Source organism: Daphnia carinata, chromosome 10, assembly GCF_022539665.2.
Source record: "Daphnia carinata strain CSIRO-1 chromosome 10, CSIRO_AGI_Dcar_HiC_V3, whole genome shotgun sequence".
Taxonomy (NCBI): Eukaryota; Metazoa; Arthropoda; class Branchiopoda; order Diplostraca; family Daphniidae; genus Daphnia; species Daphnia carinata.
Genome location: NC_081340.1, coordinates 1,202,891 through 1,221,634, shown reverse-complemented (window position 1 = coordinate 1,221,634; position 18,744 = coordinate 1,202,891). Strand labels below are relative to the sequence as shown.

Here is an 18,744-nt window from a genome sequence, read left to right as displayed (position 1 = left end):
TGGGTTCATCTTGTGGATACGGTAGTTATTCATACCAGACAACCACTGCTGCGTCGTATTACGCTACGAAGGCGGCCGAGTACTACACCACAACATATGTGACCCGCACTTACTACACCGATGCGCCCAAGTATTACAGCAATAAGGCACCTGAATACTACACCACTACGTATGCAGCTCCGACTTACTATACGGAGGCCTTGAAATACTACTCCGCACCGAGCTATTACACAGAAGCGCCAGTGTATTACACAACAACATATGCCACTCCAAGTTACTACACCGTAGCTCCCACCTACTATACGCCTCTGACTATTACACGACAAGCTACGCTTCTCCGCCTACCACACACGCTGCCCCAGCTTACTATACTGAGGCTCGCATGTATTACAAGACGGAGGGTCCACAATACTACACTACAAAGGCTCCCGAGTACTACACCACAACGTACGCGGCACCAAGTTATTACACTGAAGCTCCAACATACTACACAACAACACCTGCCACTCCTAGCTACTACAGCGAGCCACCAAAGCACTATTCCCAAATACTACACTAGGCCTACCACTTACGCCACCCCCACCCCCCAGGTACTACACCGAGGCTCCAGCTTATTACACGACAACGTATGCAACTCCCAACTATTACACTGAGTCTCCGAAGTACTATTAATTGTGAAAATTGCGTTGTGAATGTGTGAAGATGAGTGTTGCAGTTGGTTAGCAAACGAAGTTTCAATTACTTTCCTCTATTTTATTAAACCTGTCGGGATCGGGCAGGTTAAAGATAACACATTCTCCAGGCGAGGATCGAACTCGCGGCCTCGGCATTACTTAGAGAATCGTTCAATCCCGAAACACAATGAAATTACTGTCGTATAAGTTTCATTCGCCAACCAGCTGCGCAACTGGAGACAGAAATATTAACCTAATAAGTGGTTCTGTAAATGTATCCGCCAGTGTATTAATATAACCAGAAGAAATCGGACATATTTGCGCTTGGGTTCTTGCGATAGTTTGTGGAATAAAGGCAATAATAAAAATAAACCCAGACCTGATCCAAATGAAAAATTGGCGGTTTGCAAATTGGAAGGCAGGTATAATTTTACAGCTTCTGTGGCCTAATGGATAAGGCATCGGCCTCCTAAGCCGAGGATTGCGGGTTCGAGTCCCGCTGTATTGATTAAGCTTACAAGTATTAATAGTCTGCCAACATCATTATTATCTACAGCTTCCTTGTCTTGATTCTTTGATCTGAGTGATGCATTTCCACAGCATAACCCGTGTAAATTAAACAAAAGTTTTGCTCGTACGTTTTTCCGCAAAGCCTGTCCGTTGCTCTTTGCGTAAAAACGGAAACCACTTTCGTATCGTATAGCCGGATTGCTTCTAAAACCCAAGGCGATAAACGAAAACTATTTTTGGTGTTAAATGTTTATCAAGAGGAAGGTGCGTCCTGCCAGACTTTGTTTTCAACCTCCTTTTTCCTTTTTCCTTAGGACGGATAATTTCACTTTAATTCAATTGTTTTATTTTAGTTTCGGGGCAATGTAATATTCAAGCTTGACCCGCGGGGCATCGCGAAAACACGGTCGTTTCGGGGAAAACATGCATGCTTTTCAAGCGGGGCGGGTTTTCGGGGCAACGGCGGGAACCCCGCTATTTTTCAAAATTCTGTCAACCTGGAAAAATGTTCAACAAACAGAAACAAATGTACTATTAGCACCAAGTCTAAAATCCACAACAGTTGTGAAATTAAGTTTATTTTCTCATTTGTTTAAAAAACAATATTGTTTTATAAATTGGCAAATAAAACTCATTTGAAAACCAATGAAATGGATTTGACAATGTTCTAACGGGTTTTGCAAAATTAAAGTACTTTGTGGAAGGAACGTTAAAAGTCCGTCGAAAGTACATTAATTTTGGCGTCCATAGCCTAGTGGTTATGGCGTCCGGTGATCATCAATGACCCTAGATGAGGCTTAGAGGGATTAAAGTAATGTACATGGAAACATGGGACATGGAACCTGAACTTGGGGCGCGAGTCTACGGTCGATGATCACATTTTTGCAAATTAACGGCATTTGAGAAATAAAATAAAACAAGGAAAAAGCAAAATGTGAAAATTAGCATTTCGACGTAATTATGTTATTAATAATTAACAATAATTTACGGTAAATTGCAATGTTATGTCCATCCAGACGATCGCCAGTCAATGGTTCGAATCGGGACCCACACCAAAACATTTTTTCATCTTCAATTTTAGATTTTATTACATTTTTAGGTTCGTTGTATGTTTTCGTTTCACGAAATGGCTGTTTAGAATTTTTTCGGCCTATTAAGTAGTCTTAAAAAGAGTTGAAAGATACGGGCTCGTCTTTTCAATCTGCTTCGTGTGGGCATGAATTGTACTAACAACAGTAACAAGTTAGGTAATGTGTGTATTAAAGTTAATAGAACCCCGCCTTGATTTTAAAAATTAGAGGAAATTATTTTCATTATTTTTGGATCTGGCAACGATCTAGACTTCAAGCAGACGATGAAACGTGTTACGAAAGTAAACAAACCAACGAACGGCAAAAAGAGAATTCTTAGTTGGCTGGTGCCTTCTGCCGTTGTCTGTTAAATAATTAAATCAAAACACTTTGCCGGAATTTTCCCAAAGTTCTGTGGTGCCTTAAGTACTTTTCTTAGCGTATAGTTCTGCGAAATTTTTTTCCAGCCAGTTGGGATGTTGAGATCAGCAGCCAACCGCTTGATGCGCCATCATCTCAGGTTCCTCAGAACGTTCTTGAATGTCTTTTTCATAGGTCTAACATTTTGATGTTACAGGTTTATCAAATCAGGCTGTTAGATTTTCAGACACAGATCAGCCGAGAGTTATCCCAACTGCAGAGGCATCACTTGTTGAGGTATTGAAACAAAAGTATCCCAAAGCAAAATACATTGGAGTGCAAGATATCCCAGGTAAACACTTCAGTTCAACAAGTTAGCCCACATTTTCTACGACATATTGTTTAGATTGTACGTTAGGTGGCTGTGGTTCCATGTACGTAATCTACTGCGGAATGTTAGCCAGTTCGGTGGTACCAATCGGTAGAAAAGATAATTCATTCACATTTTAAAAGTACATTCAACTTAAACATTTTCATTTACGAATTCGAATTAATGTTGTAAAGCTTGGCCACAAATAGTGGAGACAAGCTAAACAAAATAAAGATAGGTAGGAGTATGTTTTACTTACAGTGGGCTCATGGTAGTAGCGGCGACTGGCGGGGAAGTAACACAACACACAATGGTAAAAAATAACAAGGTTTGTATTTAAACACGCACACTTAGTACAGAGTACCGGTTCACTTCAACTCTCAAGATTGACTGCTTTTACGGGGTTTTAGGGAAAACATTTTATAGGAAAGTGGAAGGTCAATTTGATTAACACTTCGGGAAGGGTAGGGTATTTTGCCGTGTAAATTTAACACAGAGGTGCGAAAAGGGCCATGGCCGGTTCTTGGAGGTTAGAGCCCTCCGTGGGAACCAAGGTCGGTGAGGGGAAACAGTAGCGGCGGGCCGTTCCTTACATATCTTACGGCCGTGGGAGATTGCGTCCCGCAATCACGATGTAATGACGAGGGGTAGAGTTGACTCGCTGTCGTAGGAGTGATATCCAGATGTCTCACTTGGAGAGTCGGATATGTTGATTACCTCTACTTCGTTATGCGCCCAATTTTCTTCTTGCGCTGGACCAGGTGATACTGGTGGAGCCAAAAAGGTTTCGTCGAGGGGTTCTTCGGGCCTGTAGTCTCCGAACGTCGGGGTGGAGCACCTCGGGAAGTGGTCGCCGTAGTCGTACCCCTTCTGAAATCCGGTGTTTACGTAATACTGGGTGGGGATATATTCTCTGATGCGATGGTCGTCGTCGTCGGCGACGAAATGTCCTGGCGTAACTCCGACACGCCATGATGCCCGGTCTTCTTCTGCTCCGTCCAACTACCTTTTCTTGCTGCGGTGTCGCTCGATGCTGTCGTTCAACGCTGCCGTATGCAGGTCCCGGCCGGCAATGGGAAGCTGAGGGTCGTCATCTTCGGTTCCTTCGCCATGGTAGCGGATGAAGACGAAACTGGCTCCCGAACAGTTCCGGTAATTTTGGGGTGTACGCCAGCCGAGGGTAGTGCGGTGGTAGGAGACGGTTGGTTTATTATTTTCAGCGGGTTGGCACCAGGGGCAGGTTTCTTCCGTGTGGCTGTGGCCGCAAACAGGGCAGGTGTCGTAAGCGTTTGCCATGGTTCTTCCTGCTGTTGAAGATACATTGATTCTGCTGACGTCAGGCTGTAGCTTAAATAACACGGCAGGTAGGGGCAAGGAGGGAATTGTTTCGGGTTTGACCAATGGTGAAAAAGGTGATAGATTGTGGGAAAAAGGATAACGATGGTGGCCAAGGTCAACGAAGGGGTTGATCGTAGGAAAAAAGGGAAAAACGGTTGATCGTGGGAAATGAAAGCAAACTGGCGGAAGATAAGCTGCGGGAGGGTTGTGGGTTCGAGACTCAGTTTCGACAAAACGACATTACGAATTTTTAAGAAAACAAAAATGGCGGGACACCATGAAATGGAGGTTGCGTGGAGATGGTGGGTTCAAGACTACCCTTTCACAAAATGACACTGTGATTTTTAAAAAAACTGATTGTTTGTTATGGCGTGATATTTCAAGTTATGGCTGCTAATACTACTGCTAGGTCGGTAGTACTGTATGCCGGAGTCGGTGTAGGTCCTAGTCGACCTGGGTGTAGGGGGTAGGTTTAGGCATCAGGCAACAAGTGCAAAAAAATGCAAGAATATGCGAGAAATTCAAAGAGTTATACAAAGAAATGCAAAAAAATGCACCTCAGACCACAAGGGAACGCAAAAAATATAAAGAAGAGCCGAAGGTATCCATAATAATCAATGGCGGGAGGAGTATTGGCTAAAAACCGCATTTTAGGGGGCTTAAACATGGGCCAAAGCATGACAACCATGATAATCGGAAAGAACGAAATAGAAAAAAATCATAATAATTGGCCTGTCTAGGTAAATATTAATAGACTGGACTGGCATAGGTTTCCAGAATTTGGAGGAGTGTCCCAGATGCAAAGGCACCCAAGTTGACATGGGTTCTGGTGACAAAACCGGTCCGGGTTCAAATCCCGGCCAAATGTTCCTGCGGGTACCTGTGCTGAGGGGAGGAGTGCTCTGGTGCGACCATGGAAACATGGTTGGGCGGCCGCTAGAGTGCTCTGAACTGAAAACCGAAACTGACGATGTGTAATCGCCTCTGCTTCCCCGCCGCCGGGGGGTATGGGAAAGATGCGCGTTGGAGGTTGCGGGCCAAAATAACACTGAGGCTACCTCTCAGTGGGCAAGCGTTGTTGCTTGGAGTAATTCCAGCCAGCGGAGTGCCGCTGGTGGCGCCACAGCTTCAAAAACCCAACAGGGAGTCTTCCAAAGGGGGAGTACTCTCTGTTTTTTTTTTTTTTTTTTTTTTTTTTTTTTTTTTTTTTTTTTTTTTTTGAAGGGAAAATGTCTACTACCGCCACCTGCGGCTGGTGGGCACTACTGCAGTTAGCGCCACCTGCCCCGGTTTAGGTTATAGATTTGACCCTTTATTATTATTATTATTTTTTTGTTCTTCGATATGCTGCACTGCGGGTGGTACGTTGATGATATTTATCGGAGCTGAGGGTGTGTTGTTGGCGTTTCCATGGCCCCCAGACTCTAGATCGGTCTCTCTTGTGGCCCCGGTTGCTAACCAATTAAAGGGGTTGCACGTCGATAAGCACGGCAAACATGGGATGAATCTTGACAGAAGGGATCCCAATCCGCAAAAACGGAAAGCTAGTGCCATGACAATGCCTATGCCTGAAATGGATCCGAAATTCCTAAGCCAGCTCCCCAATCTGGCCATGAAGGATATGTGCGGGGGGCGTCGTAAGCGCTGAGTAGAACGTTACTCTGTTAGTTCCCATCCTTCTATATTGATGGTGGAGTTCTCTACCTTTGGCTGAGGTCCGCAGGCCGTGATGGTTGTTACAAATGTTACTTCTCGGGTAGCGCATTGGAGAACGGCGAAGTTCTTGCCTGTTGGTTGGAGTTTGGTGCATTTCGGCAGATTCAAGTAGCTGGCGGCTAGCCAACCATTATACTGTGCCGTGGCGATGGCGTTTTTGTGCGCTGTTTCCCGAATCTGACACTGAAGTGCTCGAATTTCTTCTGCTAGTCCGTTTGACATTTCTACGGCAATATCCCGGATATATTGTGTGTGTGGCACTGCGTCTATCTCGGCGCGGAGCATTGTCGGAATGGTTAAGTTTTTGTTGTTTAGCTTTGCTTCACTTTTTGAATTGTTCAAGGGGATCCAGGAGGCTACTACGCGGTCCATTCCTAACACTGGGCGGTAGTTGGAGTAGTTCGTTGCTGGTTTGCAAAGTCCGACACTGATATTCTTCACCACGAAGTCCAATTGTTTACTGGAGTCACGAATTCGGAAAATTTTCGGGTCGGATGTTTGGTACAACAGGGCCACCCCTTCTTCTACTTGTTTTGCTTGGCACTTTTGGGATTCCCTCAGCGAATCGTCCCATACGATTGTCACGAGGTTGTGTATTAGTGATCCGTTAGCGGAGGCGGGGATGTCGCCTAAAGGCGAGCTGATGACGCAATCTGACACACTCGGTCTCCAAAATTACCTCTTCCAGTCGGCAATTGATCAGGTAGTCAGAGCTGGTTTGTAGCCAGCTTCCTTGCACATGGGGTGTTGTTTCTAAGGACCACTTATTGGAACCCAGGTTGTTCATCGGCTGTCTGTCGCACAATCGTGAATCGCGTAATCTTCGACATTCGTCGGCAGTGACGTCCAAAGGAGTGCGATGTTCTTGCACGTGGTCCCATTGAAAGAAGTCGCAATAGACTGTTTTACTCATTTTCCACATAACACACGTATGTCCTAGAAATCTCTGCGTAACGGGTAGTGTAGAGTACACGTTGTAGTGTACTCGAACGGGTGCTGCTGAACTGATTTTGTGTTTGCAGCCTTCGTCGTCGAACTGGAGGAATCCCTTGTGGAGGGCGTTGTCACAATCGCAGACCGTGGCGTTGAACGCAAAGGTTCCGCTGAACATCGTGGCTAAAACGAGTATCTGAAAAAAACTATAAGATGGAGATACATGAGATGTTTGTTTTTGGGGCGGTCCTTTTGGTCGGCTCATTCGCATGCTACAAGTATATACACATTTTTATAATTTCTGGGGCGCCCGGATTTTAGTCCAGGGGCGCAATCCTTCCCGTCTTTCAGGTCGGGCTATTCTTTCGTTGTGCTCCGGGGGGGTAAATCCGAAAAATGGATTAGTGATGTTTATTTCGTCTTCCTCAGTTATCGGTTCTAGCGTGGACGGTTCCCATGGATCGGGGATCAGGTCGTTTAGTCCTAGGGATTCTTCTTCAGTCGGTTCTTCGGTCGTCCTGTCTTCAGGGTCTAGTCTGAGGTCTTCGAAAACAGGGCAAGGGTCGTCTCTCCAAATCATTGCTTCGAGGAGCGGTTTGATCCGGTTCGTATGTACTAGCTGGGGGGTCGTTCCTGGTGTGGACTGGATTTCTACCGTATGATTGGGGTTGATTTTTGTGATCCGGTAAGGGCCTTGGTATCTCGGGTTTAATTTCCGACTAGTGCCAGGTTTGACTGTTCGAACGTCGAGGAGTACTTTGTCTCCTATCTGATACTCAAACATTTTTACCCGTTTGTTGTACTGTTCTTTCTGCTGCGTTCTGGCTCTTTCGAGGTTTTCTTTAACGAGGTCGAACGCTTTGAAGAGTCGTTTCATCGTCTCGCTTTTGTAGTCCTGTGGCGTGATAGGGTCGGTAGCGACTGGTTGTAACCATCGATCGATTGGCATTACTGCGTCTCGCCCGTGATTTAGAAAATACGGCGTTTCTTGCGTTGAAGAGTTGACTGAGTGTCGATAAGCGAAGGCTACATGTCCCAACATATCTTCCCAATCTTCATACCCCTCCGAGATGTATTTTCTTAGCATTTCCACGACAGTTTTATTGAACCGTTCCGTTAAGCCATTCGTTTGTGGGTGGTACGCGGTGGTGGTGCAGTGTTTGATGCGGAGTGTTCGGCATAGTTGCTTGAATAACTCTGATGTGAAATTGGTTCCGCGATCCGAGATGATTACCCTAGGTGGATCATGATAGTTTATGATCTTGTCGACTAAGGCTTTACACGTCGTTACGGCCGTTTGATCTGGTAGTGCCACCACTTCTACCCATGGAAAAATAGTCCGTTATTACCAGGATATGGTTGTTCCCTTCGAAGGACGTAGAATTTATAGGACCCAGGAAGTCAAGTCCCAGGGTTTCGAAGGGGGCTTGAGCAAGTTGGAGCGAGTGCAGGAGCGCTCGGTTGTTGGATCGACGTTGTCGGGCGCACACCTCACATTTCCGGCAGTATTCTTTGACGTCTTCGAGCATGCTGGGCCAATAGTACTTGTCACGCAGCCTTTGACAGGTCCTTCTGTAGGCGAGGTGGCCGGACAGGGGCGAATCGTGGTATTCCTCTACTAGAGCTTGCCTGAGTGATGCTGGTACCACCACTTGTTTTTGCACGAATCGTCGCCTTTTTTCGGAATGTGGAATGTAGGATCTGCAGAGTACCTCGTTCTCGATGGTGAATAATTCAATTTCCTTGGCTCAACTTGGCAACCGGCATCGATCTTCTTCCCATAGGAGCCCGTTTTCTAGGTATGATCTGATGTCTTGACATAGCGGATCGTCCTTCTGTTCCTGAACTATGCTGTCGGCGTCTTTTGGCTGCACTTGGACGGCTGCTACTGGTATCCGTGATAGGAAATCGGCGTTCTCGTTGACTCGCCCAGGTCGGTATCGTACCGTATACTTGAGGTTGCCGAGCGTAATTGCCCATCTTCCCAATCTGCCTGTTTCGTCTTTGAAGGTTTGTAACCATTGCAGTGGGCGGTGGTCGCTCACGATCACGAACGGCTCGTCTTGTAGGTAGTATTTGAACCGTTTGATTCCGAAGATTAAGGCGGCTGCTTCTTTTTCCACAGTAGAATATTTCCTTTCTCTGTCGTTCAGGTGCCTGCTGGCATAGGCAATCGGCTGGTCTCTACCGTTGATTTCTTGGGAGAGGACGGCTCCTAGTCCGTAGTCGCTTGCATCGGTGAAGATGATGAATTCTTTGCTGAAGTCTGGATATGCCAGCACGGGTTTGGTGATTAAACTTTTCCTTAAGGCTTCGAAAGATTTTTCCTCCTCTGGTCCCCACTTAATTTCATCCTTTGGTTGTCCTTTTGTTTGCATTAGAAGTGGATGCGCGGTAGTTGAAAATTTCTCGATGAATCGCCGATAGTATGAGGCTAATCCTAGGAACGATTTTAGCTCTCTTACGGTGCATGGACGTTTGTAGTTGGCGATTGCCTCGATTTTGCTAGGGTCGGGAGCAACTCCGTCAGCCGATATGATGTGTCCTAGGTAGTGTACTTCGTCTTGGAGGAATTTGCACTTCGACAATTTAAGTTTTAGGTTAGCTTTTTCTAATAATCCAAAGATTTCTTGTAGATGCCTGACGTGTTCTTCGATGGTAGTCGAGAAGACTATGATGTCGTCCAGGTAGACCAGACAACTCTTCCCGAGGACGCTAGATAGCACGAAGTTCATTAACCGTTGAAACGTGCCTGGAGCGTTGGTTAGCCCAAATGCAAGTCTATTCCATTCGTATAAGTTATTGTCGACGATGAACGCAGTTTTTTCTTTGGATTGTTCTTCCATTTCGATCTGCCAATAGCCCGACGCTAGGTCGAGGGTGGAAAAAAGTTTTTGACCTTGCAGCAGGTCCAGGACGTCGTCGATTCTAGGTAGTGGAAATGAATCTTTTTTTGTTAACGCGTTCAATTTCCTGTAGTCGATGCACAGTCTTTCTTCTCCTGATTTCTTCCGTACCAAGACGATGGGTGATGCCCATGGTGAAACAGAGGGTTTGATGATGTCGTTTTTGAGTAACTCCTGGATGATTTTTTCCGCGACTTCTTTTTGCCGTGGAGAGTTTCGATAGGGCCGTGAGCGGATGGGTCCTTTGCCTTGCGTGTCGATCGTGTGCTTGACTAGCCCTGTTTTCCCGAGATCTTCTGTTTTGAAAGCGAAAAAAATGTGTATGATTTGTAAGAAATTTTTGTAATGCTTGTTTTTCTCGGTCTGGGATGGTTGTTAGGGTTTCTTCAAAGATGTTAGGGTCGGCGGGGTTGTTTTGGTAGGAGCAGGAGGCGATGGTGTGTTGTGCCTTTTCTTCACCAAAGACTAATTTTCCTAATACTTGAAACGCGGGTAAGGTGACTTGCTTGTTGGTTTCGTTGATGACAACTATGCGGAATAATCCATTTCCCTGTTTCTTCGAAACAAACGGGTCGAGTCGGATTCCCTTCGGGAGTTCCGGCACAGATATAAATGAGCAGGCGATGTTCGGGGGTAGCTTCCCGCCCCCCCCGTTCGCTCTCCACCACTTGTGCGGTGTATGGAGAGATAGTGATTTTTTGCGGAGTAATCATAACGGGTTCATGAGGCGATTGTTCGGGTCTTCTCATCCGATAGATCGTTCGCTCATTGCCGTCGAATATGAATTTGTGACCGTAGAGTGCATCTAAACCTAGTACGCAGCTCTCGGTGATACCGTCCACTACGATGAACGATTGGATTAAGAGATCGGGACATTCTTCGTCCACTAGTTGAAATGTAAGGGTGACTGTGCCCTGAGTTTTTAAGCGCCTGTTATTTATATCATATTGCGCCTGTTATTTATATCTACTGCAACCTCTGGAGAGAAATTTACGACGTTTCCACAAAGTTCTGAATATAATTTGTTACTTAGCAGGCTTTTTCCTGCACCGCTGTCAAAAAGGGCTTCGAAGATCACTTCGTCTGCTTTTAGGGTGATTCTGGGGGGTCCGACTTTATTCTGCACACTTTTCACGTACTGGCGGGGCTTGGGAACGTTTCCACCGGTTGGCCCGACATGTCTATCGGTGGTTACTCGTTTAACTTCTCGCCGAAGGGGTTACTTGTTGGCGGGATGCCTGGCGGCGGTGGGGGGTACTGCGGCGTCTGTTGCTGTGGTTGTCTAGGTGGCTGCTGGTGATATTCTCTTTGCTGCTGGTTATTCGCAGTCGGATGTTGCTGTGCCGGTGGGGGTTGGTTGGGTGGAATGCGGCAGGTGTTGCTGGTGTGCCCCCTGGGTCCGCAGTTGTCGCATGCAAGCCTCATTTGGTATTGTCTTGCCGCACAGTCTTTGGTGTCGTGACCGTACATGTTATGGTAGGTGCAATATTTATCCGAAGTCTCGGGGTTACGTGGTTCCTTTTTTTCGGGGTACCTTCGTCCTTCCTGGTTTTTTGTGAGTTCTGATCTTATTGCTTCTCTAACGAGGGATGCGATATCGTCCTTTTTTACGGGTGGAGGTGGTACGTCGAAGTTCCCTGAATGGCCCCTTGCGTTGGTGAGTTCCAGCGCTAGGTCGTGTCGTTCTGCCGTTTCAATCATCTGGTCGAATGAGGAGAAGTCCAGACAAAATAGTCGGTCGTGTAGTTGAGGCGCCAGACCGTTCATGAATTTGTCCCTGCTTAACTGCTCGATGACTTCCTGGCTTACATTGGGGTAGCCACCTCTCGCTAGTTTTTGGATTCGATGTGCGAAATTCCTTATTGATTCTGCAGGCTCTCTTTTGCAGCTGTTGAACGACGTTCTGTATTTGTGTTCCATGTTTTTTCCCATGAATCTTTCTTTTAGGGCTCGCTTGACGGTCTCGTAGCAGGTGGCTTCGACTGGGTGATCGAGTTGGAATTGTTCCATGAAGTCGCCCGCAGGTCCTACCAGTTTAGACCGTAGATATTTAATCTTTTTGGATTCCTCGAAATCGCCGATGTCCATCGTGTTTTCAAAATGCCTGATCCAAGAATTGAGGTCCACATTATCTCCTGGCTTGGAGAATACACTAATTTGTGATAGTAGCCGTGTTGCTTGGATGTCGAGATCGCTGATGGTTGACTGACGTTGGCCATAGAATTGTTGCGACTGGTACGCGCTCGTGGGCATATAACTGGGTTGAGGGGTTGTTCTTGTTGGCACAGCGGAATATTCTTGCCGTGTAGGCGCAGTAAGGTCGGCTGTCTGCCGTTGCCACGGAGCAGGGTTCGGCGTGGATGTATATTGAGGTGCAGGCGTGGGTTGACTTACATTGCCCCTTAGGGTCGCCACGAAGCTTGCTGCCGCGTCTGTTGTCCAGTTGTTCCTGGTTAGGGCTCGGAATATTGTGACTAAGTCGTCTTCTGGGTCGTTGCTACTGTGGGTTTCGGGGCGATGGTTCGATTCCATCGTGCTTGTAGCGTCGTGTCGTGTAGTTATAAGTTGAGGGGTGAAGGATACTCTCTTTGGGATCGGTGGTTGAGGGTACTCTGCGGTCGGTCTTGGCGTTTCTTTGTTCACAGCTCCCGTATTTGAGGTTTCTTCCTCCGTGGTTTTCTTGATAGGTTTGTTAATGGCTCCGGTATCTCGTTCTTGGTTTGGCACGAACGGGTTTCCTGTTGCTCTGATGGGATGTGGCGCGAAGGCTGAGTGTGGTCTGTCCGAGCTAAAGCTGGCTAACTCTGCTGGATTTGATCGAGGGGTGGGCTCGATCGGTGCTGGTCGAGTTGTTGCGTTGGCCGGTGTAGGCCTTGGGTAGACGCTTTCCGATAGAGGTGTGAGAAGTGTTCGCAGATTCAAAAAATTGAAGAGCTCTCTTGGCGTGTTAAATTTTTCTCCGTGTGCCCTTATGAGCGATCGATATAACTGTTGAGTCTTTTCGTACGGAAGTTCAGGTTGGTTATTCAAGGCTCTAAGGAATTGTAGTTCTAGTAAAATTTCTTCTTCTGGGACGTCTTCGAGCCGTAGATCGGCGTATTGTTTATTGAAACTTGGCGTTCCGATTAGGTCTAAATTTGCTGAGAAGGTTTCTTGAAAAAATAATTCTGTGGCGTCGTTTTTTGTTTCTTGCTGTTTGCGATCGTTTACTACTATTGATTGGGCTTTTATTAGGACCTCCAAAGGGGGTGTTTCAAGTTCGTCGACCACTAGGTGAGAGGTTTCTTCCTCTCTAATTTTGTTCCACTGGCTAGCAAGGTGATGTTCTTCTATTTCGTCGTCAGTTAGTAGATTGGTGTTGGGTGTGTCGCTTTCTTGAGTGTTTTGTGAGTTTTGGATTGGGGAATAAATTATTTCACTTTTTGGCCCTTGGGCTTTTAGGTTTCTTTTAGAAGCGAGTCCGGTCCGATTCGATTCGATTTCGATTCCGGCACTTCGAAATACTTTTGTTAAATTATCCATCTACTTTTTTAAATTTTAGCTATTTGGCGGCGTTTTGTTGTTCATGAAAAAAATTGTGTCTAAAAACTCAATAGATGGCGCTGTCTGATGTGTCAAAGTAAAAAAGTGGGTGGCGAAAAAATGTCTACCGCGGAGGCTTTGTGTTCGAAGTTCACTGTCACCAATGTAAAGCTTGGCCACAAATAGTGGAGACAAGCTAAACAAAATAAAGATAGGTAGGAGTATGTTTTACTTACAGTGGGCTCATGGTAGTAGCGGCGACTGGCGGGGAAGTAACACAACACACAATGGTAAAAATAATAACAAGGTTTGTATTTAAACACGCACACTTAGTACAGAGTACCGGTTCACTTCAACTCTCAAGATTGACTGCTTTTACGGGGTTTTAGGGAAAACATTTTATAGGAAAATGGAAGGTCAATTTGATTAACACTTCGGGAAGGGTAGGGTATTTTGCCGTGTAAATTTAACACAGAGGTGCGAAAAGGGCCATGGCCGGTTCTTGGAGGTTAGAGCCCTCCGTGGGAACCAAGGTCGGTGCGGGGAAACAGTAGCGGCGGGCCGTTCCTTACAATGTGTATTTTTTTTTTTTTCGCCCGTATGTTTTTAGACTATAAAATTCCCGAGGTGGTCCGGCGCTATGGACGGAGCGGGTCACGAATTTGACTCTTGCATCCAATTGTTCAACGGCTTCATGCAGGTCCAGTTGGAAGCAATCTTAGAGGGAGTCATTCTCCGACTTTCTGATCGTATGGACGAGAACGAATACATGTCGTTCGGGATAAGCCACGCAGAAGGCCGCACGAAAATGATTGGCGCTGATGTTGCCGTCGCCTATTTCAGTAGCGCGGACAACAAGTTCTACGTCGTAGATTACATTTCGAATGCCAAATCACAGGTGTGTTAATCGTCGATCATTCACCAACCTTATCCTGTTTTATTTTTGTAATATTTGTCTGTAATGGAAGTGCGATGAAAATAACGGCGTGTGCCCCGAAAGCCGGATAGGAGGACGCAACGATGTCAGCATGCTTTACGGCCAGAGGCTAAACGGCGTCACTACCGTTGCTTATCGGCGTTCGTTTAACGCCCAGCAAGAGAAATTTGATCAAGTAATCCCGTCAGTCGGTCGGGTGAATGTTATTGCCGCTATAAGGCCGCTCAATTCACGTTTTTATTGCAGGTTAACCATCTTGGAGTATCACTTGGTACATTAATGACCTCCTAATTCCCGAAATCCATTTCGAAAGGGGGTGAAACGTACACGTTCCTAGTTGAAGGAGGTATGAAACTACTGTTATGATGGCAATTGAATGATGACTATTAAACTAACTGGGTGATGTAGGTAATGACCGAACAATTTCGGCCCGCTGGCACCCGCTCTATATGCCGGTCGGTACCACCAAACTGGCTAACATTTCGCATAAACAAGTGGGCATGCTTTTGTTGTTCCCAGACCGAAAGTATTGCTGTTCTCCGTTCTTGTCATCCCACCATGAAAAGTCGACACCGTTGAATTACAATGTGGCACTGATGGAACCGTACTAGACGATTTAATTAACGCAATTGAAGGCAAGTGTTTTATCTGAAATTTAAATTCGAAACAAAATGTACCGTGATGGATTGTTCGCATTAGTGTCAACTATAAAATTATTAAACAACCATAAAAAATATAGTTGAATTTTAATTTACCTTTAACATGAGAAAAGAGTGGGTTTGGCCGCCATATCCGTATTAATCCACCGTTTATAATTCATGTGGACACCTAATTTCCATTTAGAGTTGATAGCGTTTGTTTTCCATGGAGCCAGCCAGCGTGGTCACAATCCATCGTTATTTTACCTGCCGCGTCCTTTGCGTCACTCTTTCCAGCCATTCCCAGACCTGCAATTAGAATTAGATAAACATTAGTAAGGCCTATACACGCAGTAACGGCGCTAGCGAACCATCACCGGTACCAAACATAAATTGTCTTATCAAGTCTTTTGTACTGTACCATCGGTGATGTAAAAGGCTACTGTTCTTTATGGCACAAGCTGACGTTTAAAGTTAAATTTAGGAAACAAAATAAACAAAATTGGCAATTTTAATAAATGAACTTCATTCTTTACTTCCTTTGATGTCTTCTGGATAGAACTTATTTTATGCTAGAAAAATAATTACATGCGAAGAAAGCCATAAAAGAAAAGTCGGATGGTGTAATAACGGGTCGTGATTGGATTGTGTCCCGCCGTAAGACCGGAAAGCTTCTCCTCGGTCGTCACTAGGTGGCACGTGATTAGCACGCATAACTAAACCTTGCCATTCCTGTAACTGCCCCTATCTTGCAACGTTGGCAATATTATCCGAGAAAACGTGATTAGCAGCTTAGTTGCTTTAATTGGTGTGAAACCGGTCACCTTCGTCGCTTTGTTTTCGACGAATGGAAATGACAGGAATCGGTGGAAACGAAGGTAATAACTGCGCTGGCTACGTCATTCTTCTACAAGTAAAGAAGTTCCATTCGTATAATGAAACATTTGTTTAGACTACTCAGATAATTAGCTTTTACGGAAATCAAAAGATAATTTGCGCTTATTTCTCATCAATAAATTACACTTGGATGGCTCACGCCATTCAAATTTCACGGAGGAAAAGTTTATAACTTAGTAAGCGGGTCCAGTGCGTGAATAAGGGAGAGCAAAGGCAACTGGGAGCCCGTATTCATGAACGGGGGCGACGGGCAAGTGGTCACCTTCGGGCTGGAATCCGGCATCATCAGCGCTCCAGGTCAAAGTGAATTTTTGGCCTTTAGGAGAAACCCACCCAGTAAGAGGATCCTTTGTTGGTGTTGCCAAGGACTTGGCCATGCGATTCTTTTCAGTAAGAGTCGTAGGTGATTCGTTGCATCTTCTTCTGAACCTGAGACTCTTCGCGGGTGGTGTAGTCAGACTGGGACATAGCTATGGGTTGAAACGATAAAATTTTTTGAATGGTTATCTTTAGTTCTTAAAGTAATGAATACAAAGAATTAAATAGATTTACCTCCATTGGCTGCTGCCCTCGAGATTTCGCTCGTCAGATTGGCTTGTGATGGTGATAACAGCGTATTTGTTATCCTTGTTGTAGCTGGGAGTAGGGTAAGCTGGTGAGGGGTAGGCTGGTGCAGGGTAGGCTGGTGCAGGGTAGGCCGGTGCTGGGTAGCTTGGGGCAAGGGGAGCTAGGAGCCTTGTATTCCGGCTTGTAGCTGGGTGGAACAGCGGCAGCGTCGGCCAAGAAAGCGGCGATAACAAACTGCGGAAAGAGTTTTTCAACAAGCTATGAAATTGTAAACAAAAGAAAAATCAAAAGAAATTATATTTACTAGTTTCATGTGGAGAGCGGTTGAAGAGTTGAACAACTGATGTCTTCTATCACCTTGAGACGGCCTTATATAGTCGAGCAAATTATCGTTCACCAACCTGATTTTAGTAAGATAAATTATATTATTTGTATTCCATAGACCCAGACGTGTGAATACTCCTATAACAAGATATTGATTTCTCATCATCATAGACCAGGAGACAAAATAAATTCTTCACCAGCCAAACAAAATCAAAAATGCACCGTGGTTAACGTGAAAAGCGAAAGTAAGGTATTTTATTCAACGCCCAAAACCTAATTTGCTCTAGCGAAATCTAGCTGCCAAAACAACTAGGTCAACTGAATGTCTTTGCCTCTCACTCGACTATAAAAGTCCAGGATGGAAGGACTGAGACCATCAGTTGTTTATCAAACCCTCCTAGTACAACATGAAGCTCGTGAGGCATTTTATTGCTTATATTTTCTGAACAACTAAAAATTTTAGATATTTATTTAATTAATACATTGGACGATAGTTTGTTATCGCTGCCGTCTTGGCTGGTGCCGCTGCCGTTCCTTCCAGCTATAAGCCGGAATACAAAGCTCCCAGCTACGCTGCACCAAAGTACGCTACCCCTAGCTACTCCGCACCCAAGTACCCTACTCCTAGCTACCCCACACCAGCCTACCCCACACCAAGCTACAAGGATAACAAATACGCTGACATTACAGTCACTAGCCAATCCGACGACCGCAACATCGATGGCAGCAGCCAGTGAAGGTAAATCATTTTCATGGTTTATGCATAATAACAAAGAGACTATAGATTCTCATATTTCAAAACATGAAATTCCTTTAACCCCACAGCTACGCCCAGTCTGACTACATAACCCGTGAAGAATCTCAAGTCCAGAAGAAGATGCAAGGAGTCGCTTACGATTCTTACGGAAAGGCCACCTACGAAGATGTTATGGGCAACACCAACAAGGGATCTTCCTACTGGGTTTCACCTGAAGGCGAGAAAGTCACTTTGACCTGGACCGCTGATGATGCTGGATTCCAGCCCAAAGGTGATCACTTGCCCGTGGCCCCCGTCCATGAATACGAGCTCCCAGTTGCTCCCGTCCATGAATACGAGCTCCCCGTTGCCCCCGTTCACATCCCCTTCAATGGAAAGGGTTACAAGATTTACTAGATTTTCCGACACGTGATTGAATATTTAAAGTATGTCCGATAATTTTTGTATATCTCGTTGATCGCAAGCGTGGTGTAAATATAAATGCAATCAATCTACCAAGTGCGTTTTGGTAAATTTCGACAAGCACATGAAGGTTACATTCAAGTTTAACCATCGAACATTCATGGCATCATGCCAATATTCCAACACTATTTTAGTTCTGTCAGATAAGAAAGAAATATTACATTTTTTTAAACCTGAAAAGCCTGTCTTTCAACTCTTTCTAACCTAATCCAACGTTTTAATATGGCAAGACTATTCATCTACAATTGCCATTTGTGTTGTCATTTTGCTGCATTATTTCTTCATAACAAACTGCTCAAAGATGCTTTTAATCTTGTTAATGGATTCCAGAATCCGTATTTATCGAGTATTGTATCCTGAAGTATTGTTACTTATCTGGATTGCAAACAATTTTTCGCCACATACAGCAAGCTTATTACATTAAATATTGTTTAATTCCTTAGCACATCTCTTAAGAGTAACCAAACTTCTATGATGCGATTATAATATTATGGTGTAGTTATCTAAATTTGTAATTATCCATAATCAAAATTTATGACTGGTGGTAGGGATGGGGGAAAATGAACGACACGTTACACATATATGTACGTACGTACGTATTTTTCTAATACACAGTTATGCACTCGAATGCACAGCATAAAATTATTGCTGACCATGCGCCAAAAATTGCTATTGATCAAAAGAAACCTGGATAATCTACATTGGAACATTGTACAGAATTGCCTTCAGTTGAAGTAGCTCAGCGGTTCCGTAGCCATAACGA

At 45.0% G+C, this 18,744-nt stretch overlaps 1 protein-coding gene across 1 annotated transcript in view; it reads left to right on the top strand.

Moving 5' to 3' along the window:
- LOC130702208 (larval cuticle protein 2-like) overlaps positions 1-17,987 on the top strand; it is a 90,188-nt gene extending 72,201 nt beyond the window's left edge. Inside the window, exon 2 of the mRNA XM_057523876.2 lies at positions 17,588-17,987. Coding sequence (XP_057379859.2) covers positions 17,640-17,915 — 276 coding nt within the window. The 5' untranslated portion in view covers positions 17,588-17,639 and the 3' untranslated portion in view covers positions 17,916-17,987. The remainder of the gene's footprint in view (positions 1-17,587) is intronic.
- Positions 17,988-18,744: the final 757 nt, after the last annotated feature.